General features: G+C 31.5%; 1 protein-coding gene across 1 annotated transcript in view; it reads right to left on the bottom strand.

The window, feature by feature from the left end:
* Nucleotides 1–92: 92 nt before the first annotated feature.
* The window catches only part of LOC115881394 (sorbitol dehydrogenase-like), a 31,374-nt gene continuing 7,345 nt past the window's right edge, over nt 93–24,121 (bottom strand). The window contains exons 2-4 of the mRNA XM_030898853.1: nt 20,560–20,593; nt 713–817; nt 93–186 (exon numbers count right to left, since the gene is read on the bottom strand). Coding sequence (XP_030754713.1) covers nt 110–186; nt 713–817; nt 20,560–20,593 — 216 coding nt within the window. The 3' untranslated portion in view covers nt 93–109. The remainder of the gene's footprint in view (nt 187–712; nt 818–20,559; nt 20,594–24,121) is intronic.

Here is a 24,121-nt window from a genome sequence, read left to right as displayed (position 1 = left end):
AACCTTTGGTGTTACAACAGCAAAATAAATAGTGCTCTATTTTGCCCAAGTATTTTAAAATAAGGTAAATTTTAGTTTTATTCGTTCGGTGTTCATTGACTTAGTTAACTTAAATGTTAGACTTACCAGGTTGAAGATGTTTGACGTTTTTTCCAACTTTGATAACTGTACCAGATGCTTCATGACCTAAAAGGAATAGTAGTAAAATATTAATAAATCTAACGAACGAAGTAAGAACTACAAAAAACTCCTTATTGTGATGTGATTTTAGTAGGTATATTATTAGAGAGATTTAAAACAAATTAGGGTATATAAAATTCAAATATATATAAGTATGTATATGAGAAATAAACAAAAAAAGATAAATAACTTTCAAAATCACCCATAAACATTACGTCAACAAAGCTATTTGATTACATTTCTATAACTAATTTTTATCTTATTTTATTCCATCAAATATTTACTAATAAAATAATATTGAGAAATAAAAATTATACAGTATATGATAATTTAAAAAGGAATTTAAGTTAATTAATTATCATTAAATTAGTAATATTTTGACTTAAAGTATAACTCATAATATTTTATCCAAATTATTCCACAATAAATTATTTATTTTTTGATATCAGTAAAATTATTTGTCAAATATGTTTAGCTTTCGTTAATTTGCGCAATTTACAATATTATGACATTCAATTTGAACTTTCTTTACCTATTATCATGGGTTTCTCAACGACAAACGGACCAATTCTTCCATTGACTAGATAATGGACATCGGATCCACATATTCCAACCACTTCCATCTGTAGAAGTACCTCTGAAAAGAAAATAAATTTATTAATAAATCAGTAATTAACTGAATTCAACCAATTATATACATTTGTATGGCTAAATATTAGTTCAGTCATTGGGGATTTTTGCTTGGAAAAAAGTCCGGAAGTTTTGCAACTTTGCAGGTTTATAGGTTTTGGGGTCCCCTTCTTATAAGGGGGTCCCTAACTAAAATCCATAAAATGCACATTTCCAGACTTGCCGCCGGCGCCGCCATCTTGCCAAGATGGCGCCCAAAATCGGTATTTTGTAAATATCTCGAATTATTATATATATATATATATATATATATATATATATATATATATATATATATATATATATATATACATATATATATATATATATATATATATATATATATATATATATATATATATATATATATATATATATATATATATATATATATATATATATATATTTCTATAAAAAAGGTTCTATGAAAATTTTCGCTAAAGTCAACCGTTTAGGCACAAAATCGCTGGAAATTTTACAATTTTGCCTAAAATATGATATATTACGTATAGTCGATTTTCCGAAATCAAATGTCAATTAGGGTTCACTAAAACTAGTTTTAGTTTAGTTTCTTCAATTTTGTCATGAAACAGTGGCGTATCATTAATTCGCTCATTAATTTATGAATAATTAATTTTAATTATTGAAAATGTGTACTTGCTTCCACACCACCCAAGAGGTAAAGTACATGGCGCGTTTATTTTAACGTGGTCTCCCCGGAGGCCTATTCCACTAGGTAAATTAAAAACTTTATATTTATCTGCACAAGCCCGACGGACCTGGTTCATTCATGTAAAGTCAATATCGTGTCTGCTGTGCTGGGCTCATCAGGGTGGTCTCTCAATTCGTCCAACTCTTCATCTTCAGCCGCCAGAGGGATATCTACAGGCAAGTCCAACTCCTCTTCATCGGATTCGTCGAGTGACACTGCAGTGACGTTGTCACAGGATTTCCCATTGCAGTAGGCACAAATCATTGAACATTTCAATCCTGCTTTTCTGCATCCGCAGGCTTTACCACAGTTGTTGGTTTTGCACTTACAGGATAAAAATGCCAATAGGGATTTTGGAGCCGAATCTGTCAACGTTGTGACTGGAGTAATGCATGTTTTTGTAAGTAAGTAAGTAAGTAGTAATTATTATCATAAATTAATTATTATTATAATAAACGAATTAATGATACGCCATTGTTTTATGACAAAATTGAAGAAACTAAACTAAAACTAGTTTTAGTGAACCCTAATTGACATTTGATTTCGGAAAATCGACTATACGTAATATATCATATTTTACGCAAAATTGTAAAATTTCCAGGGATTTTGTGCCTAAACGGTTGACTTTAGCGAAAATTTTCATAGAAGCTTTTTTATAGAAAATTTTATTTTATTTAATTTTGCTCTCCTCAAATTTTTGCGAAAAACGCATAGTTTTCGAGATATTTACAAAATGCCGATTTTGGGCGCCATCTTGGCAAGATGGCGGCAAGTCTGGAAATGTGCATTTTAGGGATTTTATTGTTAGGGACCCCAAAACCTATAAACCTGCAAGGTTGCAAAATTTCCGGACTTTTTTCCAAGCAGGCCCCTTTTTTGATCCCCAATGACTGAACTATATACCTTGTGGTGTATCGGAACACGGGACATAGGTAATCCTGAATGTACATTTTTAAAAAATCAAATATTATCGCCCCTGATGGTTTTATGCAAAAATTATAAGACTTTTTTGAAGAGGCGTTAAAGTTGTACTTTCGCATAGAGTTTCGTTTAATTAGGAATGGACATCTAAATGTTATTTACAAAAATCTACCTTCAAATTACTAAAAATGTACCGTATGATAAAAAAACGGCGTCTAGTTGGCTGGGAAATGACGATCACTGACATTTCCCACATAAATTTGCATATAAAATGACAGCGATCTTCATTTCATAGCCATCGCTGACGCCGTTTTTTTTTATCATACGGTATAATAGTCAGTGTACTGCATATCATGAGAGCCTTTGTGGCTTCCCTATATATTGGTCTTAATATGCATGTTTCATAGAAGTTTATTGACCAGAGAGCTTACTATAACTTCCTGTGATGGTAATATTTATTTTGAATCTAGTTTAGATTCTGGTGAATCAGCGGTTTTGTCTGAGTTGATGCTCAGCCTGGCAGTCCTATAGTCTCGCAGTGATTCCTCGGAGTCCTCTTTGGATAATATCACACAGGGTACCTTCATGTTTCTATCGAACGATCATGACTATGTCATCTGCATATCCAATGATTCTAGCATAGATATTATGGCAAATAACTTTAACTTTGATGGTTAATTCCAGTTTTTAAATGGAACATCCCGTATATTTCAAAACTTTTTACGTGAGTTTTTTAAGATATTTATAACGACTCTTACTATACCGGGTGCGTCTCAAAAGTTGCTCACCCCTATACCTTCTCTATTTATTCAGATAAAACAACGAGCTTTGGTAAGTTAGTATATGACATATATTAGGATTGATTGACGTATTCAATTGTTTTCAGTCCTGTTTTACCGGAAATGACTACAACTTTTGTTTTTTAAATGGCATCCTCGGTATTTTTTTACTTTATTCGATAGAAAATGATACCCTGAATAGAATGACATATCATATTATGTAAACATTTGACATTTTCGTATATGGTTTATTTGAAATTATAACATGCGGTTCATAACTACAATTTGATTCGAAATACGAAGTGTGTGTTATCAAATTATTCGTAGAAAAATGATTTTTCCAAATATGCTAATGAGCCACCCTCGTTCTATTTGCAAAAATTGAGATATGATTAAAAATAGGGTTTGGGCATTTTTAACAGGTCAGGACAAGACACTAAAAAGATTAGACGATCAGACCCATTTTTCCAAGGCTCCTTGATTAAAAATTAGTGTTTTTAATATAGCCATGGCACTCTAGATTGAAATTTAAAATACAATTTGTTTTGTCAAATGTCAAAGTTGACATATGTATCATTCGATTCAGAGTGTCATTTCCTATCGAATAAAGTAAAAAAATACCGGGGGTGCTATTTAAAAATCAAAAGTTGTAGTCATTTCCGGTGAAACATGAAATGAATACGACTTTTGACAAGTGACCGAAAACAATTGAATACGTTAGTCAATCCTAATTTATGTCATATACTAACATACCAAATCTCGTTTTTATCTAACAAAAAAAAAGAAGTTATAGGAGTGAGCCACTTTTGAGAAGCACCCGGTATATTACATTTAACCATGTACACAATTTTAATAGATTCCCAAATATTTTAGCTTTTTATACATTTTGATTATTTTTGTTTTGTGCCGCGTTAATAATTAATACCTATAGGTTTTAAAAAAGATTAAATGAATCACCTGCCTAAATGAATAATCGCTCTGCTGTGAACATATATTAAACATAATTTTAGGTTGCTGCGTCTTTTTTGATTTAAGGATTTTGTTTAAGAATTGAAGAAAATTAATATAATGTAATATGGTAATGAATAGTGTAACAACAGGAAAAGAATCTTTTAACCTGTAATTTTTCAGAAACGTTCGAAAATATATGACAAAGATGATTTTAGGTTTTATTAATTTTTATAAGTAATTTTAATAATGTAATGCAACACTTCATGTACTTGTACGTCTTTTACTTGAAAACTATTGATAAACGCTTTTTTATACTGATATTAGAATAAAGAATATTTAAAAAAAATATTTGTTAAAAATGAATCAATTCTTCATCAAATTGCATATTCAGAAGGCGCCTTTTTCGAATTGAAAAATGATTATACATATATGTAATGAATAATTAAACTTATTCACTATATTTTATATTATAATAAAAGTAATTTCTTTAGTTTTCAAAATTATAGTTCGATTTGTATGTAGTATGTATGTATGTACATTTGATTTATACATGTTTAGGATAGTACCACATAGTACCAACAAATCTGTACCTAGCAACATTTGAAATTTAAATGAGAAACCAGATGTAAGTTGATGTTAAATGTGGATAATAGACATAAAAGTCTAGTAATCAAATGTTTTTCTTATAATGGAATAAAAGCGAATATAGTTAGTGGATTTTGTTATATCCAACCATAAAAATAAAGTAAATTTGTAAAAATTACAACTCGAAACATATATTACAAAATTATTCGTAGATTACTATAAAAAATGCGTTGGCATTTTACCTTAGAAATGACGTAAATATGTAAAATTATGCATTAAATGCCATTAATTGGTCTTTTCTAAGGTAACTTCATGCCGTATTTTTTCGATTATACTTTATACATAAAATGAAAAATTCTATGTCAATAAATCCTAATTTATGTCATATACTAACATACCAAGTCTCATTGTTTTATCTGAAAAAGTAAAAAAGGTATAGGGGTACACTTTTGAGACGTACCCGGTATAATATAAAAAATAATATCAATAATAATATACAGAGTGAGTCTTAAATAAAAGCAAATATTTTTAGGGGTAGTATATATCGATCCAAAAAACATGCCTATGATTTTTATTTTTTTCGCAAAAAAAACATTTTTGAAAATTTGAAATTTTTCGAAAAAAATTTTGAAAATTATTTTAATTTTTAGTTAAATAACGTAATATCTTCATAATATGTCAACATAATTAGTAGATTAAATTTACAAGAAAGAAAACCCAGAAAAGATCCAGTGATCCTCAAAATTTAAATAAAAAATCATTTTTTTTATTTACAAGAAACAAACCCTTGAAAAGATCCAGTGGTTCTCAAAATTTAAGCAAAAAATATTTTTTTTGGAGATCTTGAAAATAAAATATTTCGGTTATTTTGGACTTATTTGAAAAACGGTAGAGAGAAAATATGTTCCTTTTATCGAGATCTACCAACCCTGAAAATATTTGCCCTTATTTATGACTCACCCTGTATAAAAAGTAAATTAATAAAATAAATTCTGTATCACGTATTACCCGCCTATGACATAAATTAATACTTGAAGCTGTGCTTCAGGTGTAAATGAAAAAATCATATCGGGCTGTTTATGTTTGCGGCAAGAGTCAATATTATTGTCGCAGTCTCGCACGCATATGAATTATTGAGATTTGAAGTATATTTAATTTTTATGTCTATGTTATATAAAAGTATATAATATAGAGAAATAAAGTGTTTATCTACGATAAGTGTTTCCGGATCTAAACAATTCGAAATCGCTACATTTAATTAGGGTTGCCAACTTTCAAAATAAAAATAGAAGACGAGAAGGTAAAAAAGAGGCACAGGCGAAACATTTTTGAAACCTGTCCCAAATGTCTAGTTTCGTGCACTTCTCATTATCCCTGCCAAAAACATTACACTACTGTCTTGAAATGGGACACGGGGCTGAGCTGTAGCTAATCAAGCTTGTCATGGAGCTCTCCAGACATGAATTGGTCGAGAATCCGCTACTAGGCCTCTCTTCGTGTTTCATGTAAAAACATGACATTTTCGTAGCTTTGATTTTGTTCAACCATTTCCTGTGCCCATTTTAATCGTGTAGGTTTTTGTTCCCCTGTTAATTTTGAAGCTCGCAATTGGTCAAGGTCTGTGACGATGTAAATTAATAGAACTTAATCGACGTAATGCAGTTTGTCTTGATACAATAACTCCCTAAAGCCGTGCAAGCTCTCTACATAAAGAGCTCGTTGTACTTAATGGGTTCCTTCTAGCAATTATTGACAACTGACGATCTTGTGCTGCAGTAGTAAGTTTTTTCCGACCTCTTCCAAACATCACTTTATATCACCATAATCCAAATATCATTTTAACGCCTAAAATTTCTGCCACTTCATTTTGTGATAGACCTTGTTGCAACAAAGTTACTATTTGGCTTCCATTAAAGTAGGAAATAACATTTCTTGGCCTTTTCATACGATAATAGCGTGATCAGAATGCAGAAGAGCTAAAATACTTGTATTAGTAGTATTTGTTAAAGTTTGTGGAAAACATGTGAACAATATCTACACTACTAATACTGAATATTTAATTCTAAAAATACAAAGATGCTCTATTTATCGATATGCAATAATTTTGGAGAATATGTGTATACCATATCTACTTTTATTATCAGTTGACATTTTTGTGACAGCATGAAACAAATTATTTATCCAAGACTCGCTCTAATAATTCCGACATTATAGCAAAATATCAACGTATAACAATCGTCAAACTGTGCAAATATTAATATGGATTTTGGTTAATTTAACTTATTGTATTTTGTAATTATTCTTTGCCAATCAGTTACAAAAAATATCTTAAACAATAAGAAAAAAGTTTAAGTGAGAATTTTTAAAGAGCCTTGTTATTTATTTACAATCTATACCGGGTGGTGCATCGTCGTTGGAAAGATAAGAAATCCCATTCAAATTTTGAACTGTCCAAATATTGACTCTCCTATCTCCTAGTAACTTTACAGTCGTAAATAAGTTTATTAAAGGTTTGCGTATCCTGAATACACATGCCAAATTTGAACAATTTTGGACAAGCCGATTTTAAGTAATTTAAAAAAAATTGCATCTATTTTTAGATTAAAACTAAGCAGGTAACAATGCAAAATCAGTCAAATGTCAACATATCTTAAGTTGTCAATCTATGGTTTTATCAATGTAATTTATTGTGCTATCGGTACTATCTACACTAACTACTACGTTATAGTTCCTACAGATAGTGTCCCTGAAATGCAATTTGTAATTGAGAGCTCAAACGCACTGACGATAGGTCGCAGCGACCAGCCAACGGCCAGTCTTGGTAGTGGATGGTAGTGCGCGTTGTACCATTTGATTAAAGCTTGATTTTCATGCATCCGTTGTCCGACGATACGTTGATACGATATTAATTTTATTGGTAAAATTTAAATACTTTGATTGGTTAGAAAATAACGCAGTTTTTAAATTTATTGCATTTTCATGCCTCCGTTTATCGGATATACGTTGGTGTCATTTTATATTTTCGTTTCCATAACGATTTTGCTAGTCGCAAATGCAATAAATTTAAAAACTGCGTTATTTTCTAACCAATCAAAGTCTTTAAATTTTACCAATAAAATTAATATCGTATCAACGTCTCGTCGGACAACGGATGCATGAAAATCAAGCTTTATAGTGCTAGCGGTACACAAAAAAAACTGCACTTAATGATATAAGCAAGCCACTTTGCAGAGATGGTCTATGGACCTAATAAAACGATTTGGCCCGTAGTTCCCAAATTTTCATCCCTTAGGATTCCGGTTTGAGGGATGGGGGGTGAAATTCGAGGGTAAAATACTGAAACGCGTAAATAATGCTAAAAAGAAGCGTTTAGACGTAATAATGCTTTCTCATGAAAGAAATGCTGATGTTAGAATACACAAACATCCCTTGGAAGACGATCCAAGACGCCACTTTTCAAAATGGCGACTGGCAAAGTAACATTTTTGATAATTCCAAACATTGATGTGTTGGGTATCATTTTATAGGTTTTTGAGATCGCTGAATATGTTCGTAACCATAAAAATACGAGTAGATACATCCCCAGTTATCTAGCCGTTAGTATGTGAAATATGAGTAAGAAAAAATAGGGGAGTATAAGTTAGAAGGCAACGAATTTTACTATAGGTACATATGTACTATTTATTTAAGATAAAATGCAAATCTAAAGTTCGTCTAAATCTCGGTCATTATCTAATTTAGACTCTGGAGCGCTGTACCTAGAAATAAAAAAAACAAATAACATACATATTTTTAAGAATATTGATAATGTTCATACACCTCTGTTTAGAGCATTGTTCTTTGCACTTCTTGCATGCCAAGGTGCAGGATAGTTGATACCGACGGCAAGAACATCGTTGGCTTTCACAGCCTTTGCACCAAAGGCTGTGAAAGCCAGCGATGTGGCTGCAACGAATGGCTGCACGCCACAGCTGTCTAGAGCCCTACATTCATTCCAAAACTCTGGAAGAAGAGTCCAAAATAGTCCTTTTCTTTGACCCAACCCCACATTGTTGGAGAAGGAGGACTATCTGGAGGAGTGACCTGCCTGGTACGTACATCGTTTAATGTGTTGAAGCAGTGCACAGCTTGTTGGAGGAATTGTGTTTATGTGTTTGCTTTCAGTTGCGAATAAATAATCCTTGCTTGATTAACCGTTCTGCAGTTGTTTTCATCCCGTACACCACACAAGGCAACTGTGTATTCTTTCAACTGACTTTGCTTCTCCTAAACTTTCAGCAGTGGAATGGACACTAATGTTTCGGCGATGATTTCCAAACCCGAAAAGTGTGTACAATTCCCGCAGTCCCTTCCCTTACAGTTCGAAATAGAATGAAACTGCTAGTACTACAACATCAGTATCGTTGCTCTGAATCACCACACGTTCAGCATCGTACGACACCATATCCTTCGTATGTAAAATGAGGCGGCCATCTGCTTCCTCCATATGGGTACATAGGAAATCGTGTAAATTGCTTGAACCTTGTTTCGACGATAATATTTTATCGCCTACGTTTGTCACAATATGGATATCAGAACTGTCCAAAAGCGATTGGGCTAGATAACTGAACAATTCTCCTTTATTCAGATCATTACGAAGGTAATCATCGATCCCAATTACTTGGCAGGGTTCCTAGACAGATAAATTAACATTACATATATTTAAATAAAGGCGAACATTCGAATATGAAACCTTTCGTTGGAAGATCTTGACGACGAACTCCAGAACCTCTGCTATTGCGCATAGCGCTCTTAAGACTTGTTTCTAAATACATGTCCCATGCTATGTCAACCCGCTTTGCTCCTAAATTTTTGACAGAATTGCTAATATGTTGCTGCAATTGCACAACATATTCTTTGAAGCTTTTAATACCAGAACGGGGCTAAACACTGTGGGCCAGTCACCATCAAGTATCAAGGAGTCATAAACATCGGAAGTTGCTGTTTGAGGTGCAAGTTTTCAAGGATATGCACAAGCTGGGATTTATCTCCGCTTCTCATTTCTCCATTTAGTGATAGTGATGGAGGGCACGTCTGATTTTCATGAGCAAAGAAACTGTTGAGATCCGTAAAATCGTATTCTGCGAATTTCATGACAAACGGTTTTGCAGATTTCCTATTTTTTTGGAACCACACTTATAACTTCTACAATATTTCCCAAAATTCCTACTAATGGCTAAAGGTCGTATTTAATAGTATTTTTATAATTACTAACGTATTCAGCGACCCCAAAAACTTATAAAATGATACCCAACACATTAATGTTTCCAGTTATCAAAAATGTTATTTTTTAGTCGCCATTTTGAAAAATGGCGGTTTAGCTCGACTCCCGGAGGATATTTGTGTATTTTAACATCAGCATTAAGTTCATGAGATAGTATATTACGTTTAAATGTGCCTTTTGAGCTTTATTTACACATTTCAGTATTTTACCCCCGAAATTCACCCCCCACCCCTCAAACTCGAATCCTAAGGGATAAAAATTTAGAAACTACGGGTTAAATCATTCTATTAAGTCCCTAGAACACCTCTGCAAAGTGGCTTGCTTGTATCATTAAGTGCAGCTTTTTCTTGAAAATTTAGTTGTACCTATTAATGGTATTACTGGTCGCAGCAACCAAGCTGCGTCCGCTTGGTCGTGGACGTTAGTGCGCGTTGCATCATTAATTGATTTTAATGGCCTGTCCATGGACCTGGCCAATGGCTCGTCGCTGCGACCTGGTCGTCAGTGCGTTTGGTCTCTAAAACTAGTGAATGAGGCAAAACCTAACGTTTAGAAAATACAATTATTTGATATTGACAAACTTATAGGATGACAACCAATGACAACTTAAGGTACGTTGGTATTTGCCTGGTTTTGCATTATTACCTGTACAGTTCTGCATTTAATCCACAAAACCTTATTTCATAGTTCTGTCTGAAAATCTTAATTTTGAAGAAAATGGACATAGAAAAAATTAAAAAAAATATATAATATAAAAATTAAATAAAAAAGAATGCATTGGCAATTTTTTTTATTTTATTAGATTAATTGTCTTAAAAAAATTCCGTCATAAAATGTAATTATTTTAATATTATATCAAATTCAAGTTAATACAAAGTTTCTGCTTTGAGAACGCCACTTTATTTAACACCTATTTGCTTAGTTTTATAGCAAGCCCGTAATATAATTTATAACATTTTTATCTGGCATTAATTATGTTATTAAATAAATATCTGAGTATTGTTTTTAACGTTCCTTGTCAACACTTATATGGTTGACTTTTCTAATTAAATCTGAGCATAAAGAGAGTTATGTAATATATGTATTGTGCCATGAAGATATATAATATCAATCTTTAATAATAATTTATCAACAATATTATAAAATAAAAGAAATATTATAAACAGCCTGTTTATGAAACACGGCGCCATAAATCATTATTCGTACTTATCTATATGATACTATATAAGCTATATTAGCATATTACGCAGATATAGTTGTTTATAAATATATTATCGGACTTTTATCACAAGCGAACTATTCTCTTGTATATAAATAAATCGCTTATTTAATTACAGATGCTTTAGATAGTTTGGTTTGCATTAAATAAATAAAGTTAATTGTGACAACACATTTTTTAACTGTTCAGGAAAATTAATACAAATTTGTAAGTGATCAGTAATGATAGACTTCTCATGAAAGTAAAATTACAGATGCTTTAGAGAGTTTGTAGAATGTAGAATGTTTAGGAGGAGGGTTAATCACTGCGACCTTACAGATCTATTGTGTCTTGAGTTATAGCGAGTTATAAATCATACTCGGTTCCATGGAGGTCAATTATAGAGTAGTGTAGGATTGTGTGTGTGTTGCTCTAAATACTTTGAGTGTGCGTAGCAATATTACGTTAGCCTAGGTACAAGAGTATGAGGGTCACAAGGGTAACGAAAAGGCAGATGAAATGGCCAAATAAAGCTTATCAATGCCATTCATAGGTCCAGAAAGCGAAAGTGGTCACGAGAATGGCCACCAAACGATGGATGGCCAGTAAATCTTTAGAATGGTGAAGAAATCCACCAGGGCAAAAGAGTTTGAAGAAGAAAAGACAGAACACATTTTACGTACGTCAGTCTTCAACTTGCTAGACTTTGTGAAAACGATAGGACTAGAGAATGTAATCTAAGAATCAGAAGAAGACTACAAAAGATCTGCAAAGGTTAAACAGTCTCCACTTCTAAAGCTAGTATAGTGCCTTTTTTGCATTTGTATGGTAAACTATAGCAAACTGGGAGAGTAGAGTAAGACTGTCGAAGTGGGGGTGAGGTAGTAGAGTGTTTCCACACGTAGAGTGTTAAAACAAGTGAATTAAGAAAAAATTAAAATAGTTTTGGACACATTATACTTTTTAAATATTTTTTATTAATGTTGACTTAATTTTGAAGTTTTTAAACAAGTTTTAATCAAGTCATGTGGCTAATGCAGCTGTCAAAATAAATTAAGGTTGCCAACTTTCAAAATAAAAAATAGAAGACGAGAGAGCAAAAAAAAAACTTTGGAAACTCGCTCAAATGTCTAGAATTTATCGTAACATAAGCTATAGTAAATATAAATCGTTAAACATGTTTATCGCTTCCACCAAATATTTCTTGTACATAAGTACCGTATGATCGAAAAAAAAAACGGCGTCCAGTTGGCTGGGAAATGACGATCAATGACATTTCCCCTATTACTTATTTATTTTCCCTACTTGTGAATTGCAATATTGTCAAAGCATATGCCAAATGATGCGTCCAACGTTGGAAGCATCGTGTAGGACAGGCTTAAAGCTTATACGCGTTTTACTCTTTCTGTGATGGTAGTGGTGGGTGGTGGTTTACTTTAAGAGCTTAAACAAAGCTTTCCAAAGAAATTTCCGGCGAAAAATTCAGCGAAAATTTGCAAAATTTCAGTTTTTAAATTTTATTTATAGGGAAAGTTACCAAAAAAAAATTTTGAGAGTGATTGACCAATAATTGATTGGTCAATTGTTTGTCATGGACTATCGGAAACACAAAATTATACCAGGCCATTAAGAATTATTTTAAAATCTTTCAAAAACATCAAATTTTCTATTTTTTAAAGGAAAAAAATAATGGGTTGTAGATTCAACACACTCTATTTTTAACACACACACACATATTCTATATCAAGAAACACTTACGATCATCTTTGGGTACTGGGACAGGTCTTTGCTCCTGCAAATTAAAATAATTAATAGTATAAACAAAAAAGGAAAGTATACTTTATGATAAATTAATTTAGCAATATTTTCTTGTACTCGTATGAGGTCGCATGTTTTAAAGAGGTATCAATATTTGATAAAATTTAATTAAATATTGATACTATTGAATAATATATCAAGAGATGGAAAAATAAGTTGAGATCAACTTTTAAATTAACAAAAACATGTAATTTGTATATTAAATTCTTAATATTAAAGAAAAGTTTCTTACTTTTATACGCTAGACGGAAGTTTTTATCAACACGATATATTTCATTAAACAGTACCAAAAATAATTATAACTATAATATTTTCCTTGACAATAGGAATATTGTATATTTTCATACACATACTCATACATTAACAAACTTAGAAGAAATTTATCTTGTATTTTTGTATTTAAGATTAAAAAAACAAAGTATTTTGATTTGATGATTTGATAAACCTCAGTAAATAATCTACCACTTCCAAGTATGCCTCTTGTTTATTGCTAATAAATAATAAGTCTCTAGTACTGCTTTGAGAGACAAAGTATTATCTGTTTCTTTATTTTGCTATGATTTAAATTCAGTACCTTAAAGCAAAAATGTTATATTGCGATTCTGATATTGAAATTTAACATTTGTCTCATTATAACTCATTATAAAATGTGATATTTTAACTATTTTATGATATAAAAACATATTGTTACCATGTATGTATGGTTAAAATAAATATTTTTATTTTGTGCTAATTTCTTACAGAAATATTTACTTTACCACCATAAATTCCACATGTGTGTTTTTAATATATTTACACATTATTGTATCTCGAAAGTACTTATGTTTATTCATTAAATTAGTATGAATTCATTTAAAATTACCGTATTTTAACTTGGTGACTTAATATTGTTGATATGTCTGTCTATATGTATACACCCACAAATTTGTTTTATAGTGCATGTTTTTACTGTTATAATTATTGTTACCTGTATGAAATCTTTATGGTGATATTACCTTGAATAAAACAATAATTTTTATATGCAATAATTGTTTATCAAAGCAACTTATATCAGTTATATGCAGAAGTCTGAAATGATAATAAAATCTGAGCAATTTTATTACGATAAATATTATGAAATAAATGCTCCATAAAACTGAGTTATCTAAGTTGAGAACAGAAATTTTGATTAGAAAATTTTTGTCAAATTACCAATATAAGAATATTAATTTTATTTTAATTTTGCCACTGTCTTTAATTTACCATCTTTAGAAACACAAATTTCAAAGTATTACCACGTATTACTCTAATACATAAGGGTGTACATGAATAAATATTAAAAATCCCTAGGGCTTGGTTGATTTAAAAAAAAGTGTTTTTAAACACACAAAATGTTATTTAATTGTTTATATAGGGATAGAGTAATCCAAATTTCAATATATCTCAATCCCAAATTGCACATTCGCCAGGCAGAGTGTGTAGGTTGCTAGTAGGATTAAAATGAATTTTAGTTTTTATTTTGTTAACTGCTCTATGTATAAAATAAACATATAGAAACAGAAGGGTTCTAAAATGACAGTTATACAGGGTCCGGCAATAGTGGGTAGGGCATCTGTAGCTCCTAGAATAAAAAACTTGAGAATTTTGTTTAAGTGCAGACCTAAAGTATCTACCAGGATCTATTTCAGGAAAATATTTTAACTTCTATAGGGTGACTCAAAAAAGTGTTAGTGGACCTGGATGATTTTTTTTAAATTGAACACTGTATATTATTGCATTTTTGGCTTTCTTTCAGATCACTTTACATAACCCTAAGATATGAATAAATATATTTCGATAGTTTCAGAGATATTAATAAATAAATAAAAAATATATATTTTTCAGTCCTTCTTAAAAAAATTATTAACAATACAAGAACTGTTCTGAAATCAAAACTATGTTAGGTATTTACTTTAGATGGTCTATTCTTACTTTGCTATAAATATGGTAATCGTAAATCATACAGGATGTTCAATATTCTACGCCACACTTTCTAAAATACAAAATAATTTGTATTTTTTTTATATGGAACACCCTGTATATTATTTTTTTATTAGATGGAGAATTAAAAAATGAACATTTTTTGTATTTAAAGTATTTCAATTTTTTTATAGTTTTCCGGATACACGCAGTATTATTTCATATGGCGCTTTCAATGGTAAAATACGAGAGAAAAATCATTGGGTGGCTTTGATAAAAATTTACTGTGGAAAATGCCATATGAAATATAAAACCGCAAATATCTGCGAAAAATGTTCATTTTTTAATTCTCCGTCTACTGAAAAAATAATATACAGGGCGTTCAATTTAAAAAAACGAAGAAAAATTATTTTAGATTTTAGAAAGTTTGGCGTAGAATTTTGAACATCCTGTATGATTTACGATTTTCATGTTTATAGCAAAGTAAGTACAGACCATATAAAGTAAATACCTAATATAGTTTTGATTTCAGAACAGTTCCTGTATTTTTAATAATTTTTTTAAGAAGTGCTGAAAAAAATATATTTTTGATTTATTTTTGAATATCTCTGAAACTATCGAAATATATTTATTCATATCTTAGGGTTATGTAAACTGAAGAGAAGCCAAAAATGCAATAATATACAGGTTGTTCTATTTAAAAAAAATTATCCAGGTTATCCACACTTTTTTGAGCCACCCTATAGAAGTTAGGGTAGCTCAAAAGATCTGCACTTAAACAAAATTCTCAAGTTTTTTATTCTATGAGCTACAAATGCCTGACGCACTATTGCCGGACCCTGTATAGTAGAAAATCTTTTATTTTAAAATTTGTCAGTCGGATGAAAAACGAATATTCCATGATATATAATATATAATATACCAGGGGCGGAATACAGGGTGTCGCAATATTCCCTGGACATAGAACTACTACAGAATTGAGATCAAAATAAGTTCAATGGACACAATTTTTTTATAGAAAAGTGCCTCCTTTGTCCGTTAGGGGGCATTAAAGTTAAAAAATACATTTTTTAGGATATTTTAAGAACCGTTATTACAGTTTGAATGAGATTTGGGGTGCCTCTGTACGGGAAAGGTAAAAACTACCCCCATCCCTATATACATTTAAGTAGAAATATTTTCCAACTCTACCGACGACTGATTACTATTTCGTAAAATTGTCCTTTTGGTATTTACTACATTTGTTGCTTCTTGAAATAAATAACGCCACCGCGCATACTTTTCGAAGAAAAAAAAATGTTTTTCCGAAGCTGGCTTACAAAAAATATTTCTTGGTACATGTAGGTGCATAAAATCTTTGCATGCAATCTAGTTGGCGAAAATATGGAATGTTATGTTAGTATCACAAATAATTTTTGACAATAAGCTTCGTAAATTTTCGGATTTCGGGTAAGTTCGGATTTATTTTTGATTGATGCCCTCTAACGGACAAACGAAGCACTTTTGTATAGAGATAAATTCTGTACAATTAACTTATTTCAATTCAAAAAATACGTAGGTAGTTAAAATGCTGAAATTTTTTTTCTCAAAAACTATGCGATATGACATTTTTTACAAGAGACAAAATATGCTTATGCAGGTCCTTGATAGGATGGGAGCATAGTTCCTCCGGTTCTAGCCTAGTTTTCCCAAATAAAGAGTGTCGCTTGCGATCCAGAGCCTCGCAATGTCATATTATGTGCTCCGCTGTTTCAGGATCTTTATCGCAGAGTCTGCAGCAAAGACTTCCTTGATACAGGTTGAGCTTGTTCAGATAACACTTGACAGCCATGTGTCCTGTCAAGAGGCTTGTTGTAATCCGCACTTTATTCCTGCTAAGCATTAGCAGTTCTTTTGCGGTTTTAGAGCTAGGTTCTTGGATAAAAGCTTTGCTGTGCCTGTGCCCCTGTCTGTTTCTCCAGTGGACATTGTGCTTTTCCTTGATCCATAGTTTAAAAAAAAATATGTGGTTAATACCGTATCATCGAAAAAAAAACGGCGTCAGCGATAGCTATGAAATGAAGATCGCTGTCATTTTATATGTTAAATTATATAGGAAATGTCATCGATGTTCATTTCCAAGCCAACTGGACGCCGTTTTTTTCGATAATACGGTACAACAAGGACCATTTTTTGCATGAAAAAAAATCAGTCGTTGGCGGAAAATTCTACTAAATTTTTTGTAGGAGTGGGGGTAATTTTCACCTCTCCGGTACTTTTTCTTATTTTTTTTGAGAAAGTCAAAGGTTAAAGCGCTTAACAAAACATAGGCACCCCAAATCTCATTCAAATCGGAGTATTGGTTCTTAAAGTATCTTAAAAAATATGTTTATTTTTTTAAAGTTTGATGCCCCCTAACGGACAAACGAAGCACTTTTGTATAGAGGTAAATTGTGTTCAATGAACTTTGACTCCAAAAATATGTAGTAGTTCTATGTCCACGGAATATTGGGACATCCTGTACATTATTATTTATAATATACCTACTAATTATTTTATATAGCATTACTTAGTGATCGAAATTATAGTAGGTAATTAAAGTGTTAATTCATAAATATCGTTTTTTTATAAAAAATAAGTATGTTATTGATTCGAATTTATTTTCAGAAACTTTACTAAATTTTATTAGATACTCTTTATAATTGAAAAAATTAGCAGTTTACTGTTTTATATTATATTTTAGTAAAATATTATATATCGGTGTCCACTAATAAGTACGTACCTTTTATTGTTTTATACTAGTAAAAATATGATCTAAATGGGTACTAATAGACAGAGCACATGTAAAACAGCTAGAATCTAATAAGTAAACGGTAATTTATTTTTTTAAAAAAAAAAAAAAAAAAAAAAAAAAAAAAAAAAAAACTTATTTAAATAAAAAAATAACAATTTTTTTTTTTTTTTTTTATTTATATTAACATACAATTTTAGTCTAAAAGTTGAGTAGGCTGACCTACACCTATCAGAACGGCATTATCATAAATTACCGAGGCTATAATATACAATTAGATAATTAGAATATTATTAAGAATGATATCAGATTGTGTTTATTGTAATGAAACGGAAGCTAGACGAAGTCAACGACCCCCGTAATCTTTTCTCAATAAGATACTATTTTCCCAGGATATATCGCCAGAAGTGACAACGTTATCAAAAACAGAATTTCTGGGCACTCAGTGATGAGGTGTTCTGGTGTTTCCACATTTTCTCCACAGAATCTGTATTCGCCGTTGTTTCACAGCTCCCATCACTGACGTGATCGTTGAGGAGACACTGTCCTGATAGAAACCCCGTTACATTCCAAACACTGTGTTTTTATCCGAGACAAAAAGGTTTTTGACTAAAACCGTTTTGCTTTTTCAATGTGCATTCAGCATTAGATCTAATATTCTAAGAGCAATTGAACGAAGCGATCAAGCGACGTGGTAGAACATCAGGCAGGTTTTCATTGGTATTAATAATTGTAATTCACTAGCATACTTTCATTCTAAAATATTCTACTTTTCCCATTTTGGCAGAGTAACTAGATACAAATCTCCAGTAATTTGAAAAGATAGTTCAGTTTAAGTACGGGTCGGTGATGTGGTGAACAAAGACATTGCAAGTGAGCGTGATAGGGCTATTAAGTTCCACACAAAGGCTTACTTGCCGGTGTGTAATAAGGGCCATGAAAACCTCTCCTACAAATGCTATGGAAGTTTTGTTGAACTTACCACCTCTGCATATTTTCACACAAGGCGATGCCAGATGGTTAATGGTCAGCAGCACATAAGCCAGACGCATAGCGCTGAAAACCAGAAGCTAATTGAACAGCTAAAAGCAGACAGGATATTGGGATTATCGCTAAATGCAACAGCTACAAGGAAGGGAAGACTGTATAAAAGGTATACAGACGGCCCAAGAAAGTCAGAAAGAGTAGAAGCTGGAACAAGGGATATCTGTTCATGTAAGCCTATCTAAGGATGTGTAGAAGAAATAATAAGGCATCAAAGAATACATCGTTCGATGGCCATCTTCACAGAGAGTCAAGCAGCGCTAAAGACACTCGGTTCCATAGAGGTCAATTATAGAGTAGTGTAGGATTGTGTGTGTGTGTTGCTCTAAATACTTTGAGTGTGCGTAGCAATATTACGTTAGCCTAGGTACAAGAGCACGAGGGTCACAAGGATAACGAAAAGGCAGATGAAATGGCCAAATAAAACTTATTAATGCCATTCATAGGTCCATAAAGCAAAAGTGGTCACGAGAATGGCCACCAAACGATGGATGGCCAGTAAATCTTTAGAATGGTGAAGAAATCCACCAGGGCAAAAGAGTTTGAAGAAGAAAAGACAGAACACATTTTACGTACGTCAGTCTTCAACTTGCTAGGTAAACTATAGCAAACTGGGAGAGTAGAGTAATACTGTCGAAGTGGGGGTGGGCTAGTATAGTGTTTCCACACGTAGAGTGTTAAAAGAAGTAAATTAAGAAAAAATTAAAATAGTTTTGGACACATTATACTTTTTAAATATTTTTTATTAATGTTGACCTAATTTTGAAGTTTTTAAACAAGTTTTAATCAAGTCATGTGGCTAATGTAGCTGTCAAAATAAATTAGGGTTGCCAACTTTCAAAATAAAAAATAGAAGACGAGAAAGCAAAAAAGAGGCACATTTTTTTGAAACCTCGCCCAAATGTCTAGAATTTATCGTAACATAAGCTATAATAAACATAAAATTGTTAAACATGTTTATCGCTTCCACAAATATTTCTTGTACAAAGTATTTCTTCATTTTCTTTTCTGTACAAACTAGTGGGAGTAGCGAAAAACACAGATTAACATAGACAAATATTTTTTAGATTTTGAGTTTGGTATGTAAAACAGACGACTTTTTCAATACGTGAGAGAAAAGAGGACAGTGTTATAAAGAGGACTGTCCTCTGGAATAGAGGACGGTTGGCCAACTCTAAAATAAACAATCATCTTTAATAATCATCTGTCATTCAAGCCGGTCCCACACGATGTGTCAAACACCTTCTAACATTGGACACATGAACATTTGCCACATCGTGTAGGAGACACACTAGTGAATTGCAATATTGTCGAAACATATGCCAAATGATGCGTCCAACCTTGGAAGCATCGTGTAGGACCGGCTTAAAGCTTATACGCCTTTTATTCTTTCTGTGATGATAGTGGTGGTTCACTTTAAGAGCTTAAACAAAGCTTTTCAAAGAAATTTCCAGCGAAAATTTCCAAAATGTGCTCTTTTAAAATTTTATTTATAGGGAAAGTTACCAAAAAGAAAATTTTTACAGTGATTGACCAATAATTGATTGGTCAATTGTTTGTCGTGGACTATCGGAAACAAAAAATTATACCAGGCCATTAAGAATTATTTTAAAATCTTTCAAAGTCATCAAATTTTCTATTTTTTAAAGGAAAAAATAATGGGTTGTAGATTCCTTTTTCTAACATACTCTCTTTGTAATACATACATATTCTATATCAAGAAACACTTACGATCATCTTTGGGTACTGGGACAGGTCTTTGCTCCTGCAAATTAAAATAATTAATAGTATAAACAATTATTAATTAATTAATAGAAAAAAATTATCGCTATTTATATATATATAAACAAACATTCTTAAGTAACTAAAATTATCTATAGAAAATGAAATTCACTCCTTTAATGGAAAAATATTAATTTAGTTCTATCTAATCGGGGGGTCATATTTATAAAAATTGTTAATAAACAGAAGATAGGAGAAGTTTGAAGGCCTTGGAAAGTATAGTTTATGATAAATTAATTTAGCAATATTTTCTTGTACTCGTATGAGGTCGCATGTTTTAAAGAGGTATCAATATTTGATAAAATTTAATTAAATATTGATACTATTGAATAATATATCAAGAGATGGAAAAATAAGTTGAGATCAACTTTTAAATTAACAAAAACATGTAATTTGTATATTAAATTCTTAATATTAAAGAAAAGTTTCTTACTTTTATACGCTAGATGGAAGTTTTTATCAACACGATATATTTCATTAAACAGTACCAAAAATAATTACAACTATAATATTTTCCTTGACAATAGGAATATTGTATATTTTCATACACATACTCATACATTAACAAACTTAGAAGAAATTTATCTTGTATTTTTGTATTTAAGATTAAAAAAAACAAAGTATTTTGATTTGATGATTTGATAAACCTCAGTAAATAATCTACCACTTCCAAGTATGCCTCTTGTTTATTGCTAATAAATAATAAGTCTCTAGTACTGCTTTGAGAGACAAAGTATTATCTGTTTCTTTATTTTGCTATGATTTAAATTCAGTACCTTAAAGCAAAAATGTTATATTGCGATTTTGAAATTTAACATTTGTCTCATTATTACTCATTATAAAATGTTATATTTTAACTATTTTATGATATAAAAACATATTGTTACCATGTATGTATGGTTAAAATAAATATTTTTATTTTGTGCTAATTTCTAACAGAAATATTTACTTTACCACCATAAATTCCACATGTGTATTTTTAATATATTTACACATTATTATATCTCGAAAGTACTTATGTTTATTCATTAAATTAGTATGGATTCATTTAAAATTACCGTATTTTAACTTGGTGACTTAATATTGTTGATATGTCTGTCTATATGTATACACCCACAAATATGTTTTATAGTGCATGTTTTACTGTTATAATAATTGTTACCTGTATGAAATCTTTATGGTGATATTACCTTGAATAAAACAATAATTTTTATATGCAATAATTGTTTATCAAAGCAACTTATATCAGTTATATGCAGAAGTCTGAAATGATAATAAAATCTGAGCAATTTTATTATGATAAATATTATGAAATAAATGCTCCATAAAACTGAGTTATCTAAGTTGAGAACAGAAATTTTGATTAGAAAATTTTTGTCAAATCACCAATATAAGAATATTAATTTTATTTTAATTATATTCGCGTCCAGTCCGAATGTATTATGTTGATTTTTCTATACGTAGTACCGTCCCTGCGTGCACAATTTTAAAGCTATAAGCTAAATTCCCTCCCGCTACCAGTCTAGGTGGCGGCGTCGGCACTGGCGCGGCGGTCGGTATTCATTCGTCTTTCGTGCACGGTGCAGTGCGGATCGTAGCTCTCCGATTTCTTCGTCGTAGATCGATGAAGCCATTTTGTTTATTCTCTACTCATTTTGGATATTACTATGTAATATACGGTGTTCTACAGCTAGGTAGAACACAAGGAACAATATGTAAGTATTGTATAATATTTATTTTTAGAGAAAAACGAAGTGGACGTAAATAACGGAATATTAGAATTAGATAAAAGAAGAAAACAATAAGAATATTATATATATCGGACTGTTGTACTCTCAGTGAGACAAAGTTCGTACGTGTAAAGAATGTCCTTCTCCTTGTAAGAGGAATTCTCATTTATATAAGGTTCTATATCTCGCAGTCAAGAGAATATTATAAATGCCAAAGTGTTGCATCTCCGAGTGAGTCAAATTTCGTACTTTTAGAGGATGGCCATATGAGAGAGATTCCTTTTATAAGTCAATATTGATATCCCACTATCGAGAGATAAATTACAGGTATCACAGGTAAGTATCTTATAATATTTATTTTCAGGTAATTAAATAATGGAGGGAAATAATTGAAGTGGAAGCAAATCTCTAAATGTAGAAATTAGAGGCAAGGAGGAGACAATGGAAGTAGACAAATGGAGAAAGCAATAAGAATATCGTATATATCGAACTGTTGTGCTCCCAGTGAGACAAAGTTTCCTATTTAGAGAATGCCCTTCTCCTCGTGAAAGGGATTCCTATTATATGAGGTTAGAAATCTGGCTATCAAATAATATTATAAATATCGAACTGTTGTTTTCCCAGTGACGCAAAGTTTCCTATTTATAGAGAATGCCCTTCTCCTCGTGAGGGGGATTCCTATTGTATGAGGTTCTAAATCTCTCTATCAAGAGAATATTATAAATACCGAAGTTGTGCCGAAGTGTTGTATCACCCAGGGAGTCAAATTTCTCATTTTTCGAGAATGGCCGTCTCCGTGTGAGGGATTCCTTTTATAAGTCATTGTTGATATCCCCTATCGAGATATTAATTACACGTATTACCGGTGAGTATCTTATAATACTTATTTTTAGGAAATTAAATAATGAATGGAAATAATTAAAGTAAAAGCAAATTTCGAAATATGGAAATTAGAGGCAAGGAGGAAACAATGGAATTAGACAAAAAGAAAAAATGAGAATAACATATATATATCGAACTGTTGTCCTCTCCGTGAGACAAAGTTTCGTACTTACAGAGAATGCCCTTCTCTTCGTGAGAGGGATTCCTATTATATGAGATTCTAGATCTCGCAATCAACAGAGTACTATAAATGCCGAAGTGTTTTATCTCCCAGCAATGAAATAAGGTATGAAACAAAATTTTGTACTTTTAGAAAATGCCTATCTCTGGAATGGATTTCTTTTTTTATGAGATTTTAGATCTCACTCTCAAGGGAATATTATTTATATATTTAGGTGCCAAATATTTGTATCTCCCAGTGAGACAAAATTTCGTACTTTTAGAGAATGCCCATCTCCGTGTGGGAGGGATTTCTTTTATACGTTATCGATAGCCTTATCGAAAAATTAATTACACGTATTACATGTAAGTCTTTTAGAATATTTATTTTTAGACGAATATTGGATGGAAATAAATAGAAGTACATCCCGAAATGTGGGGATTAGAGGAAAGGAGAAAACAAAGGGATGAGGAATATTGTATAAACACGGACTGTTCTTCTCCCAGTGTTCTTTCATAGCGAGACAAAGGTTAGTACTTTTAGAGAATCCTCTACTCCGTGTGAGAGGGATTCCTTTTTTAAGATATTCCAGATCTCGCTATCGAGATAATATTATAATAACCGAAGTGTTGTTGTCTCAATGATACAAAATTTTGTAATTTTAGTGAATGCCCTTCTCCGTGTGAAAGGGATTCCTTTATAAATTACGTTCTCGGTCTCGTTATCGTAGAAGTAGATT

This window comes from Sitophilus oryzae, unplaced genomic scaffold (assembly GCF_002938485.1).
Source record: "Sitophilus oryzae breed Bouriz unplaced genomic scaffold, Soryzae_2.0 scaffold_1718_pilon_pilon, whole genome shotgun sequence".
In the NCBI taxonomy this organism is placed as follows: Eukaryota; Metazoa; Arthropoda; class Insecta; order Coleoptera; family Curculionidae; genus Sitophilus; species Sitophilus oryzae.
This window is presented reverse-complemented; position numbering and strand designations above follow the sequence as displayed.